This window comes from Peromyscus maniculatus, chromosome 2 (assembly GCF_049852395.1).
Source record: "Peromyscus maniculatus bairdii isolate BWxNUB_F1_BW_parent chromosome 2, HU_Pman_BW_mat_3.1, whole genome shotgun sequence".
Classification (NCBI taxonomy): Eukaryota; Metazoa; Chordata; class Mammalia; order Rodentia; family Cricetidae; genus Peromyscus; species Peromyscus maniculatus.
The window spans coordinates 145,011,639-145,038,566 of record NC_134853.1 but is presented as its reverse complement, the minus strand read 5'-3'; the positions used below and the strand labels follow the sequence as shown (position 1 = coordinate 145,038,566).

Below are 26,928 nucleotides of genomic sequence, written 5' to 3'. Positions count from 1 at the left end.
ATTTTTTTTGAAGACAAGGTCTCATTTTGTAGCCTTGATTAGCCTGATACTTGCTGTGTGTACTAAGCTGGCCTCTAGCTCACAGGAATTCACCCACTCACCCCTGCTTCCCCAGCACTCAGATGAAAGGCATTACCACCATGCCTGGCCCTGGTTTTTTTAAGATCCTAGGGAAATAAATCTCAACAGCATCGAATAGTACGGTGCCTCCTTCCTGGCCAACCCCCCTTAGAATATTGGTGGGTAACACTGTCTATCAGCTGCCTGGCCAAGAACCCCCGAGCTGATTCTCAGTGGCTCCCGCGCAAAGGAGACTGAGCAGAGGAAGAGGGATGGGGCGCTGTGGTCTAAAGGGACAGGTCATACAAGAGGCAGCACAGAGCGACAGTGCTGCCAAGGAAGGCCCCCACCTACTGTGTCCTCTCTCACTGGACAATTCATTCAAGTTCCTTCTTAGGTCACAAGAAAAACAGAGGAAGGAAGAGGCTAAAGAGGCTAGTTTGGGCCGCCTCATCCTAGAGCCTTACACTCTTACTATGAGTAGAGTTTGCGTTCTTGGACTCCCAAAACAAAGATTTCTTTCCACTTCTGATCCAACACTTCCCAGGTGCTCTCTACGGTCACCTGAATGCACTGTTAAGGAAGTAGACTTTAAAGGTGGCAGAGTAGGTGTGCAGAGTCCAGGGCACTGTCCCTTACCGCAGGGGCCTAATTATCACCTGTATTAAAATCACTTGGTTGCCTAGCCAGGTGTGCTAGCACACATCTTTAATACCAGCACTTGGGAGGCTGAGGCAGGTGGATCTCTCTGAGTTTGAGGCCAGCCTGGTCTACAGAGCAAGTTCCAGGATAGCCAGGGCTGTTACACAGAAAAACCCTGTCTCAAAAAGCCATTAAAAAAATCACTTGGTTGCCAGTTAAAACAAGAGACTCAGTCTCTACCTCCCTATAAATGGTTTAGAAGTGGGTGCTGGGGGATAAGGAAAGTTCCCCCAAGATGATACACAGTGAACTTCCAGAACCACTAGTCTGGATTAACCAGAAAGGAAAATAATTAAATCAGTAAAACTGACACTGATGAGGAGGTGACCCAGGAGAGAAAAACAAGCCCATTACCCACATCAACCTCCATCACTGGGAGCAACTTCACATCTGGTCTGTGGGTATTTATTATACCGTCTGGGAAAGAGCAGGAAAAAGCAACCAGGAACAGGAATGGTACTTCAACCCGAGACTAAACATTCCTTCAGGACCCCCTGGGAGCAACTCACCTCATCCAGACATTTCCTAAGAAGCTCCACTGCCCTCTCACGTGAGATAGCTGAAAGAGAACAGAGGCCAAACACTGAATTCAGGCTGCCCTGCGTCCAGCTCTTAACAGCTTGTGATTAAGTTTCAAACTTCCTCAGGTCTGAGTGCCACGCAATTGGAAAAGTAAACTCACTCAGACTTCTACCAACAAAGTTACTCCATATGCAGAGGAGGGCTCCCACAGGCCTGAGCCATCACAAATTGATTTTCAGCCGCAGAGAGGGGGAAGCATGACGGAATTCTGTCTCCCCTGGCCTGGGCCCGCCTCTGGGAGTCCAGCAGCCTGCCCCTCCTTTTCACAGCTCCCTCTCACCAGTCCCTGTAGTCCGGGGCTTAAATCAATTCCATCTGCCTTGCCAGCTGCAAATCAGGGAAAGGGAGAACAAGGCCAGTGCGCCATCCTCCCGCTCCCAGCTGGGTCTCAGCAGAACAATGGGAAGACAGTTAAGAGGATGGACTGAGACTCTTCTGAACAGGGTCCAAAGGGATTGTTGGTAGGCGTGGCAAACCGGGATGACACATTATGCATTAGGCTTCAAGGGTGGCTGGTGGTTATTTTGGTGGGGGAGTCAGCTGTATTACTGACAGATGCAAAATCAAGAGACAGTCACCAGGAGGCCAGGCTAATTCTTTTCAGGATGTGGCCTGGAGCTCTAGCCTGGCTAAGGTTGAATGAGGGGGCAGGAGCAGAAGGAAAAGAATCTGCCAACTGTTAGGAGGCTGCAGTGAAGAACAGGGTGTGTGGAGACAAGTGCTCAGCTGTGCTGCACCTCTGGCCTGTGAGATTCGCTAGGAATTTCAGGCCCCACTGTCCAGAGTGGTTGGAGCTGGGCCTGGGAGTGGGTCAGAGGTAGACTTAGCACAAGGGCACTGCTTAGCCAAGTCTCACCCAGCTGACAGGAGAGGGAAGAAAGGACTTTCTTCTGCAGGAGGGAGTGGTCTCAAGAGCCTTGATGGTTTTAAAAAGAGTCCCTGGCTATCGTGGTAGGGCCCATCCGTCCGTCCGTCCGTCCGTCCGTCCGTCCGTCCACCCTTGTAAGTTCAGCACGTTACATCAACTGTCGGGTTTACTTGCCCACTGTCTGAGACGTCTGTAATCACCCAGGCAGAGAAAACAACGCCACACAAGTTAAGAACGGAGTAATAACGCTCTATTCATGACGACGCTCCTCCAGCACCCCTTTCACACAAGGCAAAACCCAGCTGAAAGATAGGAGTAGCTTATTTTGGTTGGCAGGAAGACTTCTTAAAATTTTTAATATTTTGCCATGGTAACTGGAGTTACAGAGAGTTGTGAGCTGCCATGTGGGTGCTGGGAATTGAACCTGGGTCCTCTGGAAGAACAGCCAGTGCTCTTAACTGCTGAGCCATCTCTCCAGCCCTGGCAGTCAGACTTCTATCAATAAAGTTTTGGAAGACTGCACTGACCCCCAAGAGAGAGATCAGCTTCCAGAGAGGAGCCAGCCTCTCTAGGACGCAGTCAGCCAACTCCCAGCTTTGGCAAGGCTGGGACGCAGCCGGGGCAGGGCTCTGGGGCCTGCTCCCCCCGGGCTGCTCCCCCCGGGCTGCAGTACTTACTTGGTGTGTAGTATCGGTCAAGGATACTGAGAGTCAGGAAGGCACCGTAGCCATGCGCTGCAAAAGGAGCCTTGGCCAAGGCTGCCAGGTAGTCCATGTAGTACAGTGCCGGCCCTTCGTGCTCATCGTAGCCAGCCAGGAGGAGGTTCACATGGTATGGGGTCTGCAAAGGAGAGACAGCAAAGTGCTGAGCAGAGCAGAGCGCCAACAGCGCACACGGGGAGCGTCTGGCTCCTGACAAATAACGATTAGCAGCAACTGGCTAAATATAGTGGAAGTAACCGTTCACATCCGCCCGGAGAACTTCTAGCACGGTCAGAGGTAAAGGAAGGCTTTCTGGTTTCTATTTAAAGCCTGTGGAAAAGAACCTGACATGGGCCGTCAAGATGGCGCACCAGGTGAGAGGACAGACAGCCCAGCCTGGTGATCTGAGTGTGACCCCTAGAACCTGACTCCCACCAGCTGTACACACACACACACACACACACACACACACACACACACACACACACACACACGCACACACACACTCTCATACACGCACGGGGGATGGGGTGGGGAGTGGTGTTTGTGGCCTGATACAAAAGCATTTCAAAGGCTTAAATGTTCTTGGATCATTCTTTACTGTTGAAACCAAGAACACAGAATAATGGTGCACACCTTAAACCCCAGCACTTGGGAGGCAAAGACAGGCAGCCCTCTGCGAGTTCCAGGTCAGTCAAAGTTACATAATGAGACCCTGTTTCACACATCAACAAAACCCAACAAACACAATTATGCATCAGGTCAGAGAGCTGGGTCCAATTATGTCATTTAAAATAAGGAAACTAGGGCTCGAGAGATGGCTCAGTGGGTGGTGGCACACACCTTTAATCCCAGCAGAGGCAGGCGGATCTCTGTGAGTTCAAGGCCAGCCTGGTCTACAGAGCGAGATCCAGGACAGGAACAAGAAAGCCTGTCTCAAAAAAAAAAAGCACTGGCTGTTTTTCAATTCTCAGCACCCACATGGCAGCTCACACCTGTCTGTAATTTCAGTTCCAGAGGATCCGACACCCTCATACAGACATACATGCAGGTAAAAACAACAATGCACATGAATGAAATGAAAACAAATATTAAAAACAAACAAACAAACAAAACCCCAAAAACAAAATAAGCAAACTAGTGAGCCCTGGAGTTTAGGACAGGGGCCAGCCTGGGCAACACAATGAGTCATATCTCAACAACAACAACAAAAACCCCAAATACCTGACACATCCCAGAAATCCTACCCCAAAACTAGTTCAGGCTAGATATTAGTCTAATATCAAACAATAAACTATATGCTCTATAATTACTGAGAGGGGAGAAAGGAAGGATAGAGGTATAACAAATATTTAAGTTAAAAATCACTACACTTTTCTCTTGGTTTTCCAAGACAGGGTTTCTTTGCAGCCCTGCCTGTCCTGGAACTCGCTCTGTAGACCAGGCTGGCCTCAAATTCACAGAGATCCGCCTGCCTGTTCCTCCCTGCCCCCCCACTCCAGGGCTGGTATTAAAGGCATGTGCCACCACCACCAGGCAATCAGTACTTTTCAACTCAAGAAAAAAAAGTAAGAGCAGACCATGATGACAAAAAGCTGCCCCAGAACTGAAGAGCTAAATGAATTGCTAACGTTTTCTTTTTAAACTACATTTATTTATTGTATTTGTGTATGCATGTCCTACATTTCCCTTTTCTTTTTGGAAAACTCCATTTACTTCTCATGTTTGTGCATCTGTGGAGGTCAGAGGACAGCTCTGGGGGTTGGCTTTCTCCCTCCACCATGTGGGTTCTGGGATTGAACTCAGGTCATCAGGCTTGATGGCACGCAGCTTTTCCCACTGAGCCATCCCACCGGCCCAACCCCTTCCTAATAGAACAAGACTCCTTGAAGATGGAAAAATCACTGGGCCTTCCCTCAAGGAAACATCAGCCCTTGCCTCCATTTGTGAAATGAAAGAAGAAACACTATCAGAGCCGAGCCGGGCAGTGGTGCCTCCAGGACAGGCTCCAGAACTACACAGAGAACCCTGTCTGGAAAAACCAAAGAGATGAGATGGATAAAAACCTACTTGTCATCGATGACACAAATAAAAAGTTGGCTGTAACTTGCATTTTGTAAATATTTGTTCTTATTATCTGAAGTCTAACACCACAAATTACTACAGTGACCCCCGACTCCTCTGCACTGCTGTTCATTTCCAAATGGATAATTACTTTTCCTATAATCGGCGGGGGCGTCTGCCATGTTAAATTGAGTCTGCCTATGCCCCAGGCACCAGTGCTGGGAATCCCATTTGTGGGCTTTTTGTTTATTCTTATGTTTCTTGTATCTGCTTCAGTGGGTAGCACGTAAACCTTGCCCGTGGTTTGCGCCTATCCCTTCACGTACGCTTATGTTCAATTAAATGAGACATCTTACCATGGAATATGAAGTTGGAACAGCCAATGGCTTCAAAAGACACTTACAACAAGAATTCTAATAGGTCTTTTAATAAAAAACCCGGAGCCAGATATCGGGGTAAAGGCTGAGAGGTCAGAGAGACAAAGGAACAAGCCACTGCCACGTCTTACCTCCAGGACTTCTCAGCCTGAAAAGCTCCGGCTGAAAGGGCTTCAGCCGGAAAAAAGCCTTAGTTCCTGTCTCCTCACGCCTTATAGACCTTCTCTGCCCAGCCATCACTTCCTGGGATTAAAGGTGTGTGTGCCACCACTCCCTGGCCCTGTTTTCTCTCCTAGACCGAGTTAATCTCATGTAGTCCAGGGTGGCTTTGAACTCATAGAGATCCAGGAGGATCTCTGCCTCCCGAGTGCAAGGATTAAAGGGGTGTGTCACCATTGCCTGGCCTCTATGTTTAATCTAATGGCTTTTGTTCTCTAATCTTCAGGTAAATTGTATTAAGGTACACAATACATCACCATGGACACTGCATATTCTTTGCATACTAACCAATGCAGGCATTTGGTAGCTTGAAGAAACTCATGTTAGAACACATGAATATACCTATTGGAATCCTACTACCCCAGCTGTGCTACTGAGCAGGAAGAGTTCTAACGTCCCTTCAAAATTATAGGAGCTCCAACCTCCAAACAGGTACCTATCCTTGGAGTAAAACAGTAGACAGCTCACAGGAATAAGAATTAGCCAACAGTAGTCAGGACTTCTGGGAAAATAATGGCTGGCCTATCAATTTCCAATATGTGTGCTGTACTCTGGAACTGTGCTTGGTACTACCTTTTCAGTGAGCCCAACCATAGGCAAGAGGCTTAAATGTTAAATGCTTTGAGTGTCTGTTTTCTTTTATTATGCTTACGTATGTGTGTGCGCGCGCACGTGTGCACGTGTATCTGCCTGCATGCACATGCCATGGCACATACGTGGCTTCAGAGGACAACTCTGTAACAGCGATTCTCTCACCATGTGGGTCATGGGATCGGAGGCTTTTACCAGCTGATCCACCTCAGTGGGCCCTGAGCTCAATTTTCTTTCTTATTTTTTTTTTAAGATTTATTTATTTATTATGTATACAGTGTTCTGTCTGCACATATCCCTGCAAGCCAGAAGAGAGCACCAGATCTCATTACAGATAGTTGTGAGCCACCATGTGGTTGCTGGGAATTGAACTCAGGACCTTTGGAAGAACAAGCAGTGCTCTTAACCTCTGAGCCATCTCTCCAGCCCTGTTTTTTGTTTTTTTTTTTGTTTTTTTTTTTTTTGAGACAAGGTTTCTCTGTATTGTTTTGGTGCCTTTCCTGGAACTCACTCTGTAGACCAGGCTGGCCTTGAACTCACAGAGATCCATTTGGCTCTGTTACCCCTGTCTATCTTCTAAGGCAAGAGAAAAACAATATAGGAAAAGCCCTAGATTATGTATACAGTGTTCTGTCTGCATGTCACACCAGAAAAGGGCATCAGATCTCATTATAGATGGTTGTGAGCCATCATGTGGTTGCTGGGAATTGAACTCAGAACCTCTGGAAGAGCAGTCAATGCTCTCAACCTCTGAGCCATCTCTCCAGCCCCCAGGAAAAGCCCTAGATGATCTAAATTTCTAGTGTGTTAGCTACAGTCTAACATTTTAATAAATCACTCTTTAAACAACCACAAAAGCTCTGCTTAAATTAGCTAAAGATAAATATATATATATAGTTAATAGAATTTTTTAAAGTGTGAAAACAGTACTGCAAAATCTGACAAGACATAGAATATTGTGATGCTTTTGTTTGTTTTTTGAGACAGGGGTTTCTCTGTGTAACCTTGGCTGTCCTGGAACTCCCTCTGTAGACCATGGTGGCCTCAAACTCATAGAGATCCACCTGCCTCTGGCCTCCCACGGTGTGCAACACCATTGCTGGCTAAATCTCATGATGTTCTTATAGTTAAAATCAGGAGGATTAGGGAGGAGGAGAAAAAGACTAGCCTAGTGTCTTTAATGAGCATTCTCCCATAAGAGAATTCATGATACAGTTTTTTACCCATCACAAAGTAAGTTTAATCTTTTTTTCTAAGTCCTCCCAAAACACCCACTGCATGGTTAACCAAAACGATTTTGCCTAGTTGCATGGTGTATTAGGAATCCATCCAGACTCTCAAAGAGGGCTCAAGCAGCAGATTCCAGGTATGTTCAATTTAATGAAGCTCTTCCCATAGTATGAGATTAAATCATGTTTCAGAACAATTCATATCACTCAACAGCCATTATTAGAAGATTACACAATACCCCATGTAAACACAAGTCCAGAAGCAACTGTGGTGCTTACTCTATCTACATAATATAATTTATTTATGCTTAAACATCTCCTATACACTCAGTGAAGTTGGTAGTCAGAAACTACAACTTGTGATATAGAAGATAACTCACAAATATTGTGTGACTTCGAATTACCAACTTTTGCATGTGTGAGATGCTTAAGCATAAATAAGTGGTGTTATCTAGACTAATTAAGTCAATACATCTGTGTAACAACTTGCAGTTTCAGAAATTCTGACAATGTTCCATCAAAGACCTTTGACTTACACTAGGTTTTGTTTGTTTTGTCTTTAAGTTTCACATAAATTTTTGAATGCTGTCATTGTTTGCTGGAATTAGATCAATTCATTTTTTGTGCTATTCTAAGCAGTTCTACAAGGAAAGTTAATAGCATAGGTTCCTACAATTCTGTTCTATTCTAACAGCTTACACAACTGTGACCTCTTGTGCTGTGATTGGGGGAAACAGTATATAGAAGATATAATTCACCTATTCACAAATACTTTATATATTATAAATTCTATGAAGGCAGGAGTATGTCTGTCTTCTTCAATGATGTACCGGTATACACCGTATATTCAATAAACATTTGTTAAATGAGTGAACACTAATAATCATACAAGAGAACATCTCGAACATTTTAACATATATGTGGTTAATGTTTAAAATTACAAGAAAATATTAAGAAAACTACTAAACCAAGGCAAGGATGTGATAGGCCTTACTTCTTTCTTTTAAAGAATATTTATCTTAAGTATATACGTGTGTGCCTGAGTGTACCATGTGTGTATAGGAGTCCCAAGAGGTCAGAGGAGGTATTGAATCTACTGGAACTGGAGTTATGGACAGTGCAAGTTGCCATGTGGTGCTGGGAGTTGAACCAGGCCCTCTGGAAAAACAGTAAGTGCTCTTAACTACTGAGCCATCTCTCTAGCCCCACAGGCCCCATTTCTGAGAAGTGGTTCAAGTTTAAATTAAAAGCCTACATCTCCATAAAAAAGTGGATTTGTTGCTTCTCTTTTCAACCTCCCTCCAGCCACAAGCTGCTAAGGAGAAAACAGTTTAGGACGCAAGTTAGACATTAAGTCCCAAATCAAAAGGGAACTAATACCACAGAGAAACAATTCAGGAAGAAACAGGCCTTGGAACAAAGGGCTGGACCTGAGCTTGAATTCTGATTCTATTAGCATATGTGTCACTTTAGAAAAAGTACTTAACCTGTTTTAATTTTAGAATTCTCAACTGAAATATGGGATAATGCCAAGTACAAAAAGGCTGTAGTGAGGGGGTAGAAATAATGCACATTCACGGTAAATAGCTGAAGTACAATATAGGCTTCATAAGTGATTGTTTTTAAAACAATCTATGAAATAAAAAGTATAAGTAATTGGAAGTCCAACTACTCCTGACACAAGGCAAATTCCTTATAGGTATGTGTCTTTATAAAAGGACACAGAGGGATGTTTATTACAAGTAACTAGCACACTGTCTGGAACATGGGAGCAAGTAGTAAATGACAAGTTTCCTAGTATCAGCTGGGTATAATGCTGCATGCCTTTAATCTCAGTACCCAGGAGGCAGCAGCAAGCGGATCTCTGAGTATGAGGCCAGCCTGGCCTACAGAGTTCTAGGACAGCTAGGCTACACAGAGAAACCCTGTCTCAAAAAACCAAAAAAAAAAAAAACCAAAGAAAAAAAAAAAAAAAAGAGGGCGAGGGGAAGTTTCCTAGTGTCTTCTTCCTAGGATTCTTGACCCATGCCCAAAGATTAACAGACTTGCATGGTTGAAAGCAATCGTATTAGACACTTAAAAGTATTATTTGACTTCAAGGTCAGTCTACTCTAGGCCCTCAGAAAAAAATATAGACCCACATTTGGAAACTAAGTCATCACATATTTAGTATTTTCATACTGCCTCTTGTAGATGTAGCTATCCTAAGCATTAAGCATCACTTTCTGGCCTATGTACTTTTTCATCAGTTCCCATATTTCCTATGCACAGTAACACATACTAAACTAAATGCATACTAAATGCAAGAATCCACCTAACTACTGGATAGTACAAACACCGGATAACAGGACCCCAAATCCTGCCCTTTACAAAGTAACCTCTATTCTAGCAAAGACAAGGTTAGGAGGTCTGCAGTAGAGACTTGTGTTAGATGCCTAGACGTCTTCTACAGCAAAGGCTGAGACTGAATACTATGTGTGTATATGTGTGTGTGTGTGTGTGTGTGTGTGTGTGTGTGTGTGTGTGTGTGTGTTTCAACCAACACAAATATTCGACTGTTCATCTAGGAGAAGAACTCAGCACGTAGTAAGGCACTCACTCCCTAACAACAGCCTGATGATCACCACCAGTGGTTTACGAACACCAACATGCTTAGATTTGTGTATGACATACAAAGAAAAAAATTTCAAATAAACCAACCAGGGACTTAAAAATATTGTAAAATTTTGCCTTTCTCTTTTTGGGAGGCAGGTGGAAACATGGTCTTTATACAGCCCTGGCTAGCCTGGAACTCACTATGTGGATTAAACTGGCCTTGAATTTGCTGTAAACATTCTGTGTCATATCTCTAGTATTGGGATCATAGACATGTGTCCTAATGCCAAGTTAAAAAATTGTCTCGGGCTGGAGAGATGGCTCAGAGGTTAAGAGCACTGGCTGTTCTTCCAGAGGTCCTGAGTTCAATTCCCAGCAACCACATGGTGGCTCACAACCATCCGTAATGAGATCTGGTGCCTTCTTCTGGCCTGCAAGCATGCATGTAGGCAGAACACTGTATACATAATAAAGAAATAAATGTTTTTTTTTAAAAAAAAATTGTCTCTTATCAGTGTGTGAGGGGTCAGACAGATATATTTTCCCTCTCTTAAAAAGTACACATTAGCCGAGTGGTGGTGGCGCACGCCTTTAATCCCAGCACTCAGGAGGCAGAGCCAGGCGGATCTCTGTGAGTTCGAGGCCAGCTTGGACTACCAAGTGAGTTCCAGGAAAAGGCGCAAAGCTACACAGAGAAACCCTGTCTCAAAAAACAAAAAACAAAAGTACACATTAAGCTTATTTACTAAGTGAAGAGTTCCAAGCCACTTAAGATTTCCTTGGGTTTAAATAAATACATGTGAAGGACTCAGTGCAATGCCCGATGCACAGTAATATCAAAACCTAGCTACTTTCACCTACTCATTTTTAGGCTCTAACTGTATTAGCAGATTTGACGAGATAATACAAAGATCAAGGAGAAGCTGTCACAGAGAATAAAATTATCTACCTTTTTATGATTACCAAAGGGATAACATTAACCATAAAGTATATCTCTTATGTACTTCTTCCTGAGAACAAGATGCATTAACTTATCTCTGTGCCCCTGAGAGCCACAGAACTAAGCTCAGTTCTATCTGGGAATGGGGAGCATACAACACACACAGAAACTTTGCTTAAATCTAACTTTTGTACAAACAATTCCTCGACTGTTTCCTTACTATGAAAAAGGAACACTGTGGTGTTTAAGAAGTGCGTGAAATTCCATAAATTTTACAGCTAAAGAGAACAGTTGTTACAAATACACTGAAACAACAAAATCAGCGATGATGAGAGTCTGGGCGGTGACAAGCAGCGGTGTGACATCTGGCGGAAGCCAAAGTCACAGCAAGGGGGAGAGAGGTGGGCGTGAGGAAGCATCCTGCCGAGCGTGGACACAGAAAGGGAAAGGAATTGACAGTCTTCTTTTGGAGTCAGGCCAGCCTTTGCCACCTCTAATTGAATGGGACGACATCACTAGGACTGAGGGGCCTTGAAGAAAAGTGCAGTTTCTTTGGGGCCATGTTGCACCTTGGAATCCTATGCAGTGTGGGAAGCATACTTCCACGCCTGGTGGGTCAGTAATGTGGAAGTAGATACTAAATCACCATGGGATAAATGAGGTGAGCATTTTTATCAATGGATTTCTAAACATATTAAACAGACAATATATCTTGAAAAGAATACTGCGGCCACTTTTGGGGGTGGGTGGGAATCAAACCTGTGCATACTAAACACATGCTTTAGCACTGATCTATTCCTCTGCCCCAAGCCTGTTCCTCTTAGTCCAGCAGACTGCCAAGGTTCTATCTTTTATCCTAAGACATCTCATAAAAATGCAGTTTGTATGTTTGGAGAATCTATGAGCTCAATGAGCTTACCCAGCATTCCCTTTACACATGGGCCCATTGTTCAAAGAGAAGACTGTGATCCACATGGATTCTTAGCATCAGACTCAGGACCAGAATTCAGGCTTCCCAACTACAAGTCTGGTGTGCTTTCTCAGAAAACCATTCTGCCTCCACAAAAATGAAAATTAGTGTAAATGTATGATTCAATAAACAGCTGTGAATTTCACACACAAACATCCCTTACTTTTTTATACTAGTACCTATTGTTCTGTATTTCACTTACCATATCCAATTGTGATCAATAATATTTTAGGCCTTAAGAGAGCAGGTTTAATGTTACAGCTGTAATTCTTCTGTAAGGTCTAAAACTACCAAGTATCTGTAGGAGTTATTCAATAAATAATTGTGACACCAATCCCCTAACTGCTCTGTCAATACCCATTTGCATCTTTATTACTAAGTAAACTGGATCAATTCTTCTCCTACACTAATGCTCTGAATTGACTCAGGAACTTGTTTTCAACAACCAACAGAATTTACTACCTTTGGATGGTTTCAGAGTATAATTTTAGAATTCTAATTCTGCTACTTTAATAACAGATTAAAAAATATTTGTGTGTTCATGAGTGCTAGAGTGTATACATGGACACCTGCAGGAATCTAGTTCTCTCTTACTACCATTTGAGTTCCAGAAACCAAACTCGGGTATGGCAGCAAGTGTCTCTACCTGCTGGCCCTAATTACAGATTTTCACATTTAAAATAAAATTCATCTCAAATATTTTAAAATTAGTAATTTCCAATTATTGTGATTAAATACGTTTACTTGATCTAAAATATTATGGTCTCTATTCCTAAGTGATACAGAATCATTTCCATAAGACAAAGGTCTCACTAAGTAACCCATGTTTGCCTTGAACTCATGGCAATTCTCCTGTCTCAGCCCTCCAAGTACTGAGATTACAGGCATGAGCCACCACACCTAGACAAAAATACTCCTTTTTAAGAAAACCACGTATAGCCAGGAGGTAGTGGCACACACCTTTAATCACAGCGCTTGGGAGGCAGAGGCAGGTGACTATCCAAGTTCAAGGCCAGCCTGGATGAGTTCTAGGACAGCCAGGGTTACACAGAGAAACCCTGTCTCAAAAAAACAAAACAACATGGCCTGCTGGTGGTGGTGCACACCTTTAATCCCAGCACTAGGCAGGCAGAACCAGGTGGATCTCTGTGAGTTCGAGGCCAACCTGGTCTACAGAGTGAGATCCAGGACAGGCACCAAAACTACACAGAGAAACCCTGTCTCAAAACACTAAAAAACAAAAAACAAAACCATGCATAGATTCAATCTCTTCTATTTAAGCATAGAAACAGTTTATAAAAATCTTTAATCAAATCCTGTAAAAGTTCCCTAGAATTACAAGACAGGATAATTAAGAAATTGGCATATACTCAACCAGCCTCACCTGATCACTAGCTCAGGCTAAACCAGGTGTGCGGGCACACGCCTATAATCCCAGCACTTGGGAGATAGAAGCTGGTGGGCGGGCAGGGGTGTGTGTGTGTGTGTGTGTGTGTGTGTGTGTGTGTGTGTGTGTGTGTGTGTGTGTGTGTTGAAATTAAAGGCACCTTCAAAAACATTGCATTTATGGCCAGTCTAAGCTTTGTAAGATCCTTTCTTAAAAGAAAGGAGGAATGTGAGCAGTATGCAAGCAGAGGAGATGGTGAAAACTTACCATTTTAGAACAGTTATTAATATGTGTTAATAGTATGATGAACAGTTCCGATGGAAGACAGTGAAGGTTAAACTGTGGCAGAAGGGGATGGTGTAGGTGTGGAATGTGAGGTATATTTAGAAGGTCAACTGGTGAGACTGAGCAACAAGAGGAACAGAAAATGCAACCAAGAGTTAAGACTTTCCTTAAAGGGGAAAGTAGTGCTGGAAAGAGAAGTCAGGGTACAAAGTCAGTAAGACTGAGAAGAGGCAGCCAGTGAGGAGGGTTTACTCACACCAACACCTACACGTTCGCACATGTGGAAGAGAGTGAAGGAAACAGCCACAACGGGACATGGCAGAAGTATATGTAGGTTGCTATGACAGCACAAAGAAGTTGAGGCTGACATTCATGTGAGGGAACGGGGTAAAGGGTGCAGAGAGAATTTCTCTGATAAATGCTAAACTGAGTTTAGCTAGTGGTGAAGAACCAGCCATGGGACACACAGGCATATTCTGGGGAGAATATTAGCAAAGACTCAGACACAAGAAAGAACTTAGGAAAGTTGAGCTCCCGCTATCAGCTGGCTAAAGGACAGTAGAGAGTTGGAATGTGAAGGCAGTGTCCTTCTTCACCCTTAGTCCTGTGGACAGATAGAAAAACAACAACAACAAAAAAGAAAACTCTACAAGTTTAAACTAGTTAGAATATTAACTCTACGTTTCATAAATAAACTTTTCCACTATAGCATCACTCAGGAGGCCTCTGCAGGAGGATTCCAAATTCCCAGCCTTGACTATACTCTAACTTTATTTCAAAAATTAAAACCAACAGGCTGGGGAGGTGGTGCAGTCAAATTCCATCTCTAGCACTCGTAAAAAAGCCAGGCATGCCGGGCGGTGGTGGCGCACGCCTTTAATCCCAGCACTCGGGAGGCAGAGCCAGGCGGATCTCTGTGAGTTCGAGGCCAGCCTGGGCTACCAAGTGAGTCCCAGGAAAGGCGCAAAGCTACACAGAGAAACCCTGTCTCGAAAAACCAAAAAAAAAAAAAAAAAAAAAAAAAAAAAAAAAAAAAAAAAAAAAAAGGCCAGGCATGGCAGCATGCATCTGTAATCTTGCTGCTAGGGAGGCAGAGACAGGAGGATCTTAGGACTTGATGGCCAGTCAGGTTAGCTGAATCTGCTAAGTTCAAGTGAGTAAGATCCTATCTTTAAAAACAAAACAAGACAAACAGCACTGAGGAAGAAATGCAATGTCTTCAGGCCTCTATCCACATGTACACACATGAGCATATACACACATACATGAAAGAAAACACAGGACTGGAGATATGGCTCAGTGGTTAAGAGTGCATACTGTGTTGGGTGTTGTGGCACATGACGTTTAATCCCAGTAATCCCAGATCTCAGGAGGCAGATACAAAACCAGGGCTACATAGGGACCCTTTCTCAAAAAAAAAAAAAAAAAAAAAAAAAAAAAAAAAAAAAAAAAAAAAAAAGCAGAGGACATGAGGTCAATTCCCAGCACCCATAACTACTTAAAACTGCTTGTAACTCCAGGGGATCCGATATCTCTGGCCTCCAAGGGTACTTGTACTCCCCCCGTACCTGCCCCCATATAACTAAAAATTATGAATTTTGACTGGAGAGATGGCTCAGTGGTTAAGAGTAGTTGTTGCTCTTGCAGAGGGTCTGGGTTTGATTCCCAAAATGCACCTGGTGGCTCACAACTGTCCATAACTTCAGTTCCAGGGGATCCAGGGGAGGCCTCTTCTGACCTCTTCAGGAACCAGGCACACGTGGTGTACAGATACACATGCAGGCAAAACACTCATACACATTACATAAAATAGTAAGTCTAAAAACCATTTAAAATAAAATAAATTTGGGGCTGGAGAGATGACACAGTGGTTAAGAACACTTGTTCTTGCAGAAGACCCACGTTCAATTCTCAGCACCCACACAGCGGTTCACAATCATCTGTAATTCCAGTTACATGGGATCTGACACTCACTTCTGACCTCCACTGGGATCAGGTATGCATGTGGCACACAGACATAATATATATAGATCAAGCACTCACACACATAAAACAAATAATAAAAAAATAACATCTTAAAACTCATCAGCCAGGTGGCAGTGGTGTACGCCTACCTTCAGTCCTAGCACTCAGGAGGCAGAGGCAGGTGGATCTCTGAGTTCAAGGATAGCCTGGTCTATGGAGTGAGTTCCAGGACAGCCAGGGCTATACAGAGAAATCCTGTTTTGAAAGACAAAACAAAACACAAAAGCCTCAAACCAAAAAGACATAATCACTAAATATTTGCTAGGGATGTAGCTCAGTGATTCAAAACTTCCCTAGATGTATGAGGCCCTAGATTTACTCTCTAGTAACAATTAATGTCTATAAATGTTCATGCTATACTGAGAACGAAAGAAATTAAATAACCACTGGACGTTCAGAAACCCTAAATGAGCCATGTTCAACCATCCAACCGGATTTGTGCTATTTCTTCTCACTGCCTGAGGTCATTTTCTTTGAAAGTATATTGCTCCACTTAGAGCCTCAAATGCTCAACCCACTTGTCTAACAGTCGTGATGAATCACAGTGCTTACCTGTGTTAGAGTTCCTAAGAGTAAATAGCAAGTACTAAACCAACTGAATTGTAGGAGCCAAAGGGGAGGGGGGAAAAAAGAAGTAGCATGTCATTTCAATGTCTAAGTCCATCCCACAAAAATGCCAAAATGCTATTAATTTTGTTTCTCTTTCTCTTTTCTTCCCTCCTTCCTTTTTGCCTGTATGAGGGTTTTGTCCATATGAGGGTGCTGGATCCCCTGGAACTGGAGTTATAGACAGTTGTGAGCTGCCATGTGGGTGCTGGAAATTGAACCTGGGTTCTCTGGAAGAACAGTGTTCTTAACCACTGAGCCATCTCCCCAGCCCCTTAACTTTATTTCTCTAAAGCCACTGCTAAGCTCAAGTTTGGTTGATTCTGTTAAAAGCTGTAACCTTACTGTAATTAGAAGTTGAGAAATTTAATGAGTTGAAATGCAACATGGCACAGATGCCTTATTATACCAACTAGTTAACACAGTATTTGTTTTCTACATTAATTTTACTTGCTAATCAAAAATACTGCTTTCTTCCAAATAACATCAAAATAAAATTGCTGACCCTGCAATGGCAAAATCAACACCACATTTGCAACCAGGCCACTTAGATCCTTTCTCTTGAGCTGGTAGTTTCTAAGACAAAGATAGGGTTCCATGTGCATTCAAGTAAGTTCCTAAAACTCATGCAGAAGCCATACTTTGCTATCAACACACATAACTCAGGTTACATATTAAATGTCTACACTGAGCATGTCCATGAATAACTAGGAATGCTGAATACATTAACAGATTCATTTCCAAGTTAATAGACACTATGGTCTTCTGGGAGGGAATATTTAGAATATATACAATTGTAGATGTTTTAGATATCAATAGTGTACATACAGAGTAACAATGAATTCTCAAGGAAAAATAGAATATTTAGGGACCCTTCTGTGAGAACACCGTTCCTTATTAACACCTCATATCCAATGTAAGTTATTCCTACAGCCACAGTGGCTATGTGAGCTCTAAAGTTTCCCCATTCCCTCAATTCTTTCCTCAAATACTCCACCAAAGAGCAGATAATGATCTAACAAAATCTGATCTGATTGTGTAAACCTCCTCTATTTAGCCAAAAGGTTTTCAGAAAGACCACTGATTTTTGGTTTTGTTTTCAGGATTTATTTATTTTTATTTTGTGTGTACAGAATATTCGTCTCCATGGCATGTATGCATGTATACCAGATGCATTCCTGGTGCCCAAGGAGGCCAGAAGAGGGAGTTGAATCCACTGGAACTGGAGTTACAGATGGTTGTGAGCTGTGATATAGGTGCTGAAACCTGTGTCCTCATTAACCATTGAGCCATCCTGCTAGACCTGGCCCACTGCTTTTATGATAACATGGACTATCTCTCATGTTCCAATCTCTTAAGATCCCTCTAGCTTGGCAATGGCGGTGCATGCCTTTAACCTCAGCACTCGGGAGGCAGAGGCAGATCTCCGAGTTCTAGGACAGCCTGGTCTAGAGTGAGTTCCAGGACACCCAGGGCTGTTACACAAAGAAACCCTGTCTTGAAAAAGAACAACAACAAAATCTTTAAAACTCTCAGCCTTATTTACCAAACTACAGATTTTATATACAATAGAATATGTCATCTATTTACGTTTTTAAAAAAATCAATAATACCCTAATTTTTATGCTGTACCCTATCACTCAAAACAGATAAAATGAGGAATAAGTGGATCAGAGAACTATCTGTTGCTGCCCTGAACATCTGTGAACACTAACATGCTCTCACACAAATGGTCTGTTTCCAGTTTTCCCTTTTGTTGCATCTCTCGTCTCTCAAAGCACAGGTTAAGTCTGTTCCCAGACACACCCATGCCCTAGCACTTCCACTCTGCAGTACAACTGACTTTCTACTTCTTCGTTTTCCTATCTGAAAGGACACACTGCACTTGCACCTGCTTCCTTAGCCCCCAAGCCAGTGCAGGTTGGAGAGCTGCAGCGTGAATAACTATCAGTAATTAAAGAACACCTTGGCTCTAAGCCACCCCTATTAAAGGCTTCAGAAAGGGATGGGCATGATTCTCTAGAACATTTCAGTTATTCAGGTTACTATACTTGGGTTGGGATTTAGCTCAGTGGTGAGAATCTGCCTGGCAAGCACAAGGCCCTAAGTTTGGCCCTCAGCTCCCTAACAAATGAAAACACCAGGCAATTAGCACACAGAAATCATAACCTTCCCCTCCCTTTTCTTCTTTCCAGTCCTGTGAATTATATTTATTTACACTGCTTTTTCTCATTTTTAACTTAAAAATATCATGCTTCCTTGCTCTTTTAGCCTTTGTCTTTTTATGAATTAGACCTTTTTATGAATAGCATATGTAAAAATACATAAAACATACATGTGTAGCTTAATGAATATAAGATACACATGTAAGCACTTCCCACGTTATAAAGCGGTCAATTCCTCCTCTACTGCAAAGCCTTCTTCACTGTACACATGCATTTTTGTCAGAGTTTAAAAAGGGTTTGGGGGACCAGTTCTTAAATTTATAACATTGTGTGCTCCTGCAAAGATAAAAGGGGTCACCAAGATGCCTGGGCTTATGTGTGTTTCTGTCTGAGCGTTAGGGCTTGTCCACAGCCATGCCTACCCAAACTGGGGCACTAGTTAAAGCAATTGTAAAGGTAGAGTGCATGGGTCTTTCAAAGTGTGTAAGAAACATAGCAGCATCCTGCTGCTCTAGCCTTGAACCAAACCTTGACAGGAAACCACATAATTTTTAAAGATGTAAGTTTCAAAATAATACAAACTTAAACCAATTACGTATATTATTTCACCTCCATTGTGCTTAGGAAAGACAGTTTAGGTGAAAAGCTAGCATTATGGGATTGTACAATTCCAGCCATCCAATAGGCTTATTCCATACAAGAACAGGGGTTCTCTCTGCTCACAGCAGGCATCCAACAGGGTAGCACATATATGCTCTCTGAGTGAGAAAGCAACACCTTCTCACATACAACCCCCTGGAGAGATGGGGAAGGGGAGGGGGAGGACTTTACACCTGCAGAATCCTAACTCTATCAGCACTGGGGCTGGGAAAAACACCACATAATTTTTTTAAGAAGGGGAAAAAAGGTTTTCAGATAAAGCCAGTAGCTTCAAAGAAGGATCTTCTGAAGCCATTTTCTTTTCCTTAGGAGCCAGTAGGTATAATGATTCAACAACCACTCTTTGTCTTCTTAATGGACTTAGTCAAACCCTAATGACTGAATAAGCAAACTACTTAAAAGGACAGCTGTCAGAATTTTTACCCTGGTGAAAAACAGTATAAGCACAGTGTTGTCATATTAATTAAGGTACCTCAACTTCAAGGCACACCTGTCTCTGGGCCTTTGGATAATCAAAATGGCCGCTAAAAATAGAACAGGAGTATCTCCATTGGGGCAGACATGAGCCATCCCCAATCCTAGGAGACTGATGTGACCTGGGATATACATATGTTTTGCAGTACAAATGAATACCTGTTTAGATGTAGCCTGTTTAGTTTTTAGTCTGTCCTATTGATGCTAGGAGGTAAAGTAACAAACACATAGACCTCTTGGCCCACAGTGAAAATCCACCGACTAGCTGACTGAGACATCTGGGGGGGAGGAAAACTGCTCCCTCCCAGCAGAACACTGCTACTTGCACCCAAAGTCCAGGAATTGATTAACATCTTCAATTTTGTTTGTTCCCCCCATTCCCCCATCACTAAGAGGCAGCCAGCTCTGTCTGTCAAGATGCCCGGGCTGTGTGGCAGTAGTGTCAAAGGCTGCCATTTGCTCCAAGGCACTGCCATCTGCAGCAGCACAACATTTTGTCTCCGGAAAACAAACACATCTGCCTTTGCCAGTGTCCTCCCACTGTGCCGCCCATCTGGAGCAGGTGAGCTGGAAGGCAAGCCTGGGCAAGGGCATGGTGGGGGCGAGCAGGGAGGATGAAGCCTCAAGGGAGATGGCACACAGAGGAGGAAGACAGTGCTTCGTCATGTCACATCCTGCTAACCACATTTGCCAATAAGCATGTGAAATTACCCTTGTTAGTGATAGTTTAATCATATGTAACAAATGGATGGTTGTGTTTAGGGGATAAGACCTGCAAAGTCAAGGTTTCACCTGGCCCATCTGTTCACCAGGTCACATGATCCCAAGGATACCAATAAACAGATGATGGCCTCTGTGCCAACCACGTAAGGCATAAAGAGAATAACTCCAGTGCAGAACAGCAGTCTCACAGCAACAGGATTCTTTGGAATAGCAGCACACTGCACCTACCCCCATTACCCAAAGCAAATACATCAAATCCAGGGCAGAGATAAGCAGTGGTCACTTCTGAAGTGACTAATACCCAAAATCTTTCCCAGGTTTCTTTTTCTTTCATTGAAAAACTATATTCAAGTCTTGACATCAGATCTTTATGGTTCATTTCCTGGAACCAGGACTGAACTAGGGCTGTGCTAAGCTTGTGCTCCGCTGCTGAGCTATCCCCACCCACGACAGCAGACCTTCAGATCATGCTATCGACCCAATCAACTGCACACTCTCAGCATCGTCAACCAGCTCACAGCAGAGGAGGCACTAAACCGACGACGACAACAACAACGACGACGACGACGACGACGACAGGTTTAACTACTAGACTTTAAGACTTAATGATGAAGCCATTTTCTCGGATTAAAATTTTACATGCAATTCCTGCATGTGAAAGATAAAAGTAAAGGTAATTAGAGTGAAACTGAGCTGAGTTTTATCACACTCATCTTTCCTGGTAAATGTTTAAGGGCAGCTTATGGAACAAGGGCTGAAAACCAGTACGCCAGGTTAGATATTCTTCATTATTTCTACTGTTCATTTGCTAAGCAATCACGAGGGGGGGAAAGACTAAAGGTTTATGAAACACTTCAGAAAAAGTTCTATAAAACACTAATCAGTCAGTAGCAGTAGTAAAGCCTAGAAGATCACACACTACAGAGGCCAGCATTCTGCTGAAGCTTCAACACAAAACTCCACATCACTCAAGGACACTAGAATGGGCTGGTTCATACCTCAGCCCACACCAGTGACAAGGAGATGGTGTATAGAACAGATTTTTAGGGAAATCAGATAATCATATAAAAAAAAGCCACAGTGGGGCCAGGCATGAAAAATGACTCAAGGGTTTGCTTACCAAGCCTAAAGGCCCTAAATTCAATCCCTGAGTCCCAAATGATGACAGAACCCGACTCCCGAAGTTTCTTCTGGGCTCCACAGGTGTGCCATGGCATGCACACATGCACAAACATACAGATACAAGAGCTTGAGTGACAGAGCACACACTTAGCCTGCCTAAGCCTCATTCAAAACCCCAAACTAGGAAATACAAGTTTATTTCTCACTCAATAAAAATCCAGGAGATACTTTCCTGGACTTTCTTATCTAATAAAATGAATTAAACTATTTTATCAGGCCCTAGGTTCAAGCCAAGGTGGCAGATGTCATGGAGAGAAGGGGTTAATTAATTGGAACTTAAATAGCCCTTTATAGTTTGTGGCAATCATAAGCACTGGGTAAATCTAGACCAAAGCTTAATATGTAACAGATGCTCAATGTTGGTTTATTTCTATATTCTCCATCAATACTAGAAAATTCCTATTGCCCCCCACTTAGTGACTAATCAATTCAGTTAAAATTCAACAAATAAGCTAGGTGGTGGTGGCACATGCCTTTAACCCAGCACCACAGAGGCAGAGGCAGAGGCAGAGGCAGAGGCAGGTGGATCTCTGAGTTCAAGGCCAGCCTGGTCTATAGAGTGAGTTCCATGACAGCCTGCGCTACACAAAGAAACCTTGTCTCAAAAAACCAAAACCAAAAAAACAAAATCAACAAATAATTCCCTATAAAGATAACTTATAGCCATTAAAATGCTTCCTTAACCAAACAGTAATAAAGGCATAAAAACAAAATCATTTATTAAATCACTGCATGTTCTATATAATGTACAAAGAGCTTTGCATGATTACCTCTTAATCTTTTTAATAATCCCATGAAGTACTATTATTTTGTAAATAGGGAAATTGAGCTTTGAATTAATTCAAAGACATACAACTAGCAATAGTCCAAAGACTATTCAACCACAATTCCAAACTGTCTGCATTTTAATAACCTAGTTTATGTAGGACTCATTATACAGTCTATAGTAAATAAATGTCTTCTAATCTGATACCACTGTCAATGCGCACACGCGTGCGCACACACACAGAGAACATCAAAATATCTAAGCTATAGACATAGACATGAAACTCCATATACATAAAATCTGGCTAATCCAAAATATGTATCACATGCCAAACAATGTCACCATGTAAATATACCAACTATAGTGACTTTATATTAGGAATATACAAAACTATTATCATTTCTCTCTCTAGAATAAAATAAAGTACTGGGGTTAGAGGGGATGGCTCAGCAGTTAAGAGCATTTGCTTCTCTTTCAGAGGACCTGCATTCTCTTCCTAGAACCTATATCAAGCAGCTCATGACCACTTGTAATTCTAACTCCAGGGAATCCAACGCCCTCTTCTTGCCTCCCTAGGCACCTACACACACATGCGCTCGCACTCATATATACTTAAACATAAAATTCTAAGGAACTCAAGTACAAATCCCTTTTTTAGAATCTACTCTGATAAGGACTAGAAGAACAAAGGAGCACAAGGCAGAGGTAGTCAATACTTACTAGAGCGCCTTGGCATTGTCTACAGGGATATTTATTTGTTCAAAACATCAAACATTTCTGCTAGTAGAGAAGATTATGTGGATTCACTGCATTTGCATGAAGCAAATTTCCACTCTTATCTCAATTCTAAAAGGAGCTTAATTCATTTAATGTCTGCAGCATTTAATGGTAAAGATTTTATTGTGCCCAAAGCTAGAATTCTTACTCCAGTTCTGCTTGGTAAGTCAGAGGACACTCTACACAAGGAGCTGTAGCATACTCCTTGCATAGCACAGGTACTTCTGGGTGAGAGGAAACCTATTTTGACCCACATTTCTCCCTCAAAGATTATATAACAGATCTCTAACTTTTCACCCAGACCAAAATAATGTACACAAACCTGTCTTCAACTTGCAATCCATTATGTCTGTGATTTCTTCTTAAATATAATGATCACCTGCACAAATATGGTGCACAGACATACATGAAGGCAAAATACACACATTAAAAACAATTGTATATAGATCATTGAGATTACAAAGCCGTTGGTCAAAGCTAGTACTGGGACAGATTCTATTTAGTGAGATGTTTGAGGTATAGTATCAGGCACTGGAAAATAAAAGTGCTTTAAAGATCTACAGTAGGACTGGAGAGATAGCTCAATGGTTAAGAGCCTGCACTGCTCCCGACATCCATGTCAGGAGGCTCACAACCTGCTATATAGAGCTCCAGCTCCAGAGAGATCCAATGTCACTGGCCGCCTTAGGCACACAGTCATGTGCACATATTCATACACAGACACACAAACACATCTTTAAAAATAAATCTTTAAAAAAAAAACTGCAGCAAGCAGGTTTATAAAAAGCTTAATACCCATACTGGCTTTGATTACACGTGACTAAGTTTAAGAAGGTAGATGAAACCCAAATCACCAAAAGCACTAATGTTCTAAACTGCTACTGAAGAATCAAAGGGTTGACCTTAAGGCAAACAGTCAAATGATGGTACAATTACTGCCACTTTGTCTGACCTGTTGTGTGCCCTGAACTAGTCCCTCTGCCACTTTAGGCTTTTCACAGTATCAGCAAGAGAACCAACTACGATCTGTCTCAGTGGAATAGTGAGTAGATTAAATTATTAAGCAAAATGCTTTGGGCAGAAGTCATATGAATGTTAAATATTATGATTTACAAGTATTCATTTTCCTGGCACTCCTGTGGGGTTAGGAAGTTATCTGGATATCCTAGATGAATAAATAGGCACAGGGGGTAAGGTCACGTGGTAAGAGTCTATTTACTTAGTCCCTGTGGAGAAAATACACACCCTTGGCAATCACAGGAACTTTCTTGGCACACCCTACACAGTCTTTAAGCATTCAATCTTTAAGTCATTTTTCGTCTTTTAACATAAGACAGAGAATGCTACAGTATAAGACGAGAAAAAACAAAGACAACTCCCCATGCTTTGGCTGAACAGCCACAGAAAACTATAGGTTACTTCCCTCTACAACCATGTAGGGACCTTCAGCTACAGTTGAACAAAAATAAAAACACTTCAAAAAATTTTTTTGGTACTTTCAAATTCAACAAACTTACAAAATTCAACATATTCTAACTTGGTGGTGGTAGGAGGCAGAGGCAGACGGATCTCTGAGTTCGAGGCCAGCCTGGTCTACAGAGTCAGTTCTAGGATAGCCACGGCTACACAAAAAAACAGTGTCACCAGGGGAAAAAAAATTCAATATATTCCCTCTGCACAAACCAGCAACCACACATTTACCAAGAGAACTGAAAATACATCTAAAATCTCCGATGCAAACTGCCTCAAATTGGAAGCAACAGAAATGTCCTTCAATGAAGGAGAAAGGATAAATAAACTGCTGTACCCTTAAACAAAGTTATATTACTCAGTGCTAAAAAGAAATAAACTGCCAAGCCAGGAAAAGGTATGGAGGAATTTGATTTGATCACTTTTTAAGGTTTTTTGAAATTTAATTTTATGTGCATTGGTGTTCTGTCTGCATTCATGCCTGCATGAGGGTGTTGGATCCCCTGGAACTGTAGTTACAGACAGTTATGAGCTGCCACGTGGATGCTGGGAACTGAACCAGGACCTCTGGAAGAGCAGCCAGTGCTTTTAACCACCAATTCACCTCTCCAGCCATGATGATTTTTTATTATTTTAAATTATGTGTATGTGTGTGCATCTGCATGTAGATACATGCACATGAGTGCAGTTGCCTGTAGAGGCCAGAGACATCGAATCTCCTGGAACAGGAGTTACAGAGGACTGTGAGCTGACTAACATGGATGCTGGGAACTGAACTCAAGTCCTCTGGAAGAGCAGCAAGTGTGCTTAACCAGAGCCACTTCTCCAGCCCTACATGGGGGGATTTTAAATGCACATCCCTAAGAAGCCAATCTGAGAGCCTACCTTGGTTCGGACTCTAAGCTATGACAATCTGAGAAAGGAAACGACGTAAAGAGTAAAAGGTCTAGTGGCTAACGGGGATTAAGCTGATGAAGAATGAATAGGTGGGGGGCAGGGATTTTCAGGGCAGTGAAAATCCTCTGAATGATACTGATGGATTTATGTCCTTTCACATGCATCTAAACTCACAGGATGAATGCCGCTGAGCAAACCCTAATGTAAATTAGGAATCTATGCTCTCAATACAAGTTCATTATTTGTAAAAATATACCACTCTGGTAGATGCTGATAATGCAGGATGTTATATGCATGTATCTGGGCTGAGTTTATATGGGCAAAATTTTTGTATTTTCCTTTTAATTTTGCTGAGAGCCTAAAATTGCTTTGAGAAAAAATAAAGTCTCAGGGAATGGGGCCGTTTCTCACAGTCCTTCATGTTAGTATACCACAACAAACACACCACCTTTCTTTTGGGCGTGAGACAGACAGTTCAGCAGGTAAGGGCAACTGCCGTGGAGCCTGTCCCGCTGGGCTGGATCCCTGCACTCATACAGTGGAAGTCGAGAACTAACTCTGACAACTTGCTCTCTGACCTCCACACCCACACCACATACAAAATAGATGTTAAGAAAACAAAAAACCAAAACGTTCTTTTAATTTCCTTCTTGAAATAAGGCATATTCTCACTACATAGCCTGGGCTGGCCTAGAACTAGCTATGTAGACCAGGCTAGCCTTGAATTCAAAAGTCTTTGTTAGCCTCCCAAACAACAGAATTAGACAGTAAAAAGCAACAACGACCGAAGGAAAACAAACCCCAGGGGACTAAAAATGAATGATTAGCAATGGGAAGGGTTCAGGAAAGTCAAAAGGGGCAAAAATACTGTTCCTGTCTAAAAGAAATCTAAAAGCACAGATCCTTCTGCTGTTATTGAAAGCTGCTAGCTGCACCACTTACCCGACTCCGAAGACAGTCAGCCAGGTTTCGACGTGTGAAATTAGCTGCTGCTGTGGGGGACAATTCATACCCTGGACAAGACATAAAGAGTCATATTTGAGGTGAAGCAGAAGAAAATAACAGCATCCACTCCTAATCACTTCTCTATACTTTTCTTTTTAAAGACCCCAGCCTTAAACTTGAGACCCTCCTACTTCTGCCTCCAAAGTGCCGGGAGTACATGTGTGCACCACCACACCTATCCCACCTATGACTACTGATAAAAGCCATTTTTATTTACTTATGTTTTTAGAAATACGATCTCATGTAAACAGGATCTCTTACGTCAGGCTGGCCTCAAATTCATTATGTAGCTGAGGATGGCTTTGAACTCCCGATCCTTCCATTTCCATCTCCCAAACTGTACTTACCCAGGTAACTTAAGGATGTTTAAGGGTTAACCTAACAAACACAATTTTTCTTTTAGCCACTGACTTTTACCACCTGAAACACATGGATCAAGCAACTCTTCCTAATCTTACTCACTTAGCCTTCTCTCGGGACAACAATGAAATGGCACCACACTTGAGAAGCATTCGTAGCCCCTTCACCCGAAGTATGTATAATCCAATCCCAAGTAGCATATGTTTTAGGCTCTTAAATGGCAGGCTCTGAGTCTTGATTACCCATAT

The 26,928-nt window shown here is 42.4% G+C and overlaps 1 protein-coding gene across 1 annotated transcript in view; it reads right to left on the bottom strand.

Annotated features, from left to right (window-relative positions):
- The window catches only part of Psmb2 (proteasome 20S subunit beta 2), a 36,650-nt gene that overhangs the window by 1,035 nt on the left and 8,687 nt on the right, over positions 1-26,928 (bottom strand). The window contains exons 3-5 of the mRNA XM_006996497.4: positions 26,258-26,328; positions 2,890-3,052; positions 1,272-1,321 (exon numbers count right to left, since the gene is read on the bottom strand). Coding sequence (XP_006996559.1) covers positions 1,272-1,321; positions 2,890-3,052; positions 26,258-26,328 — 284 coding nt within the window. The remainder of the gene's footprint in view (positions 1-1,271; positions 1,322-2,889; positions 3,053-26,257; positions 26,329-26,928) is intronic.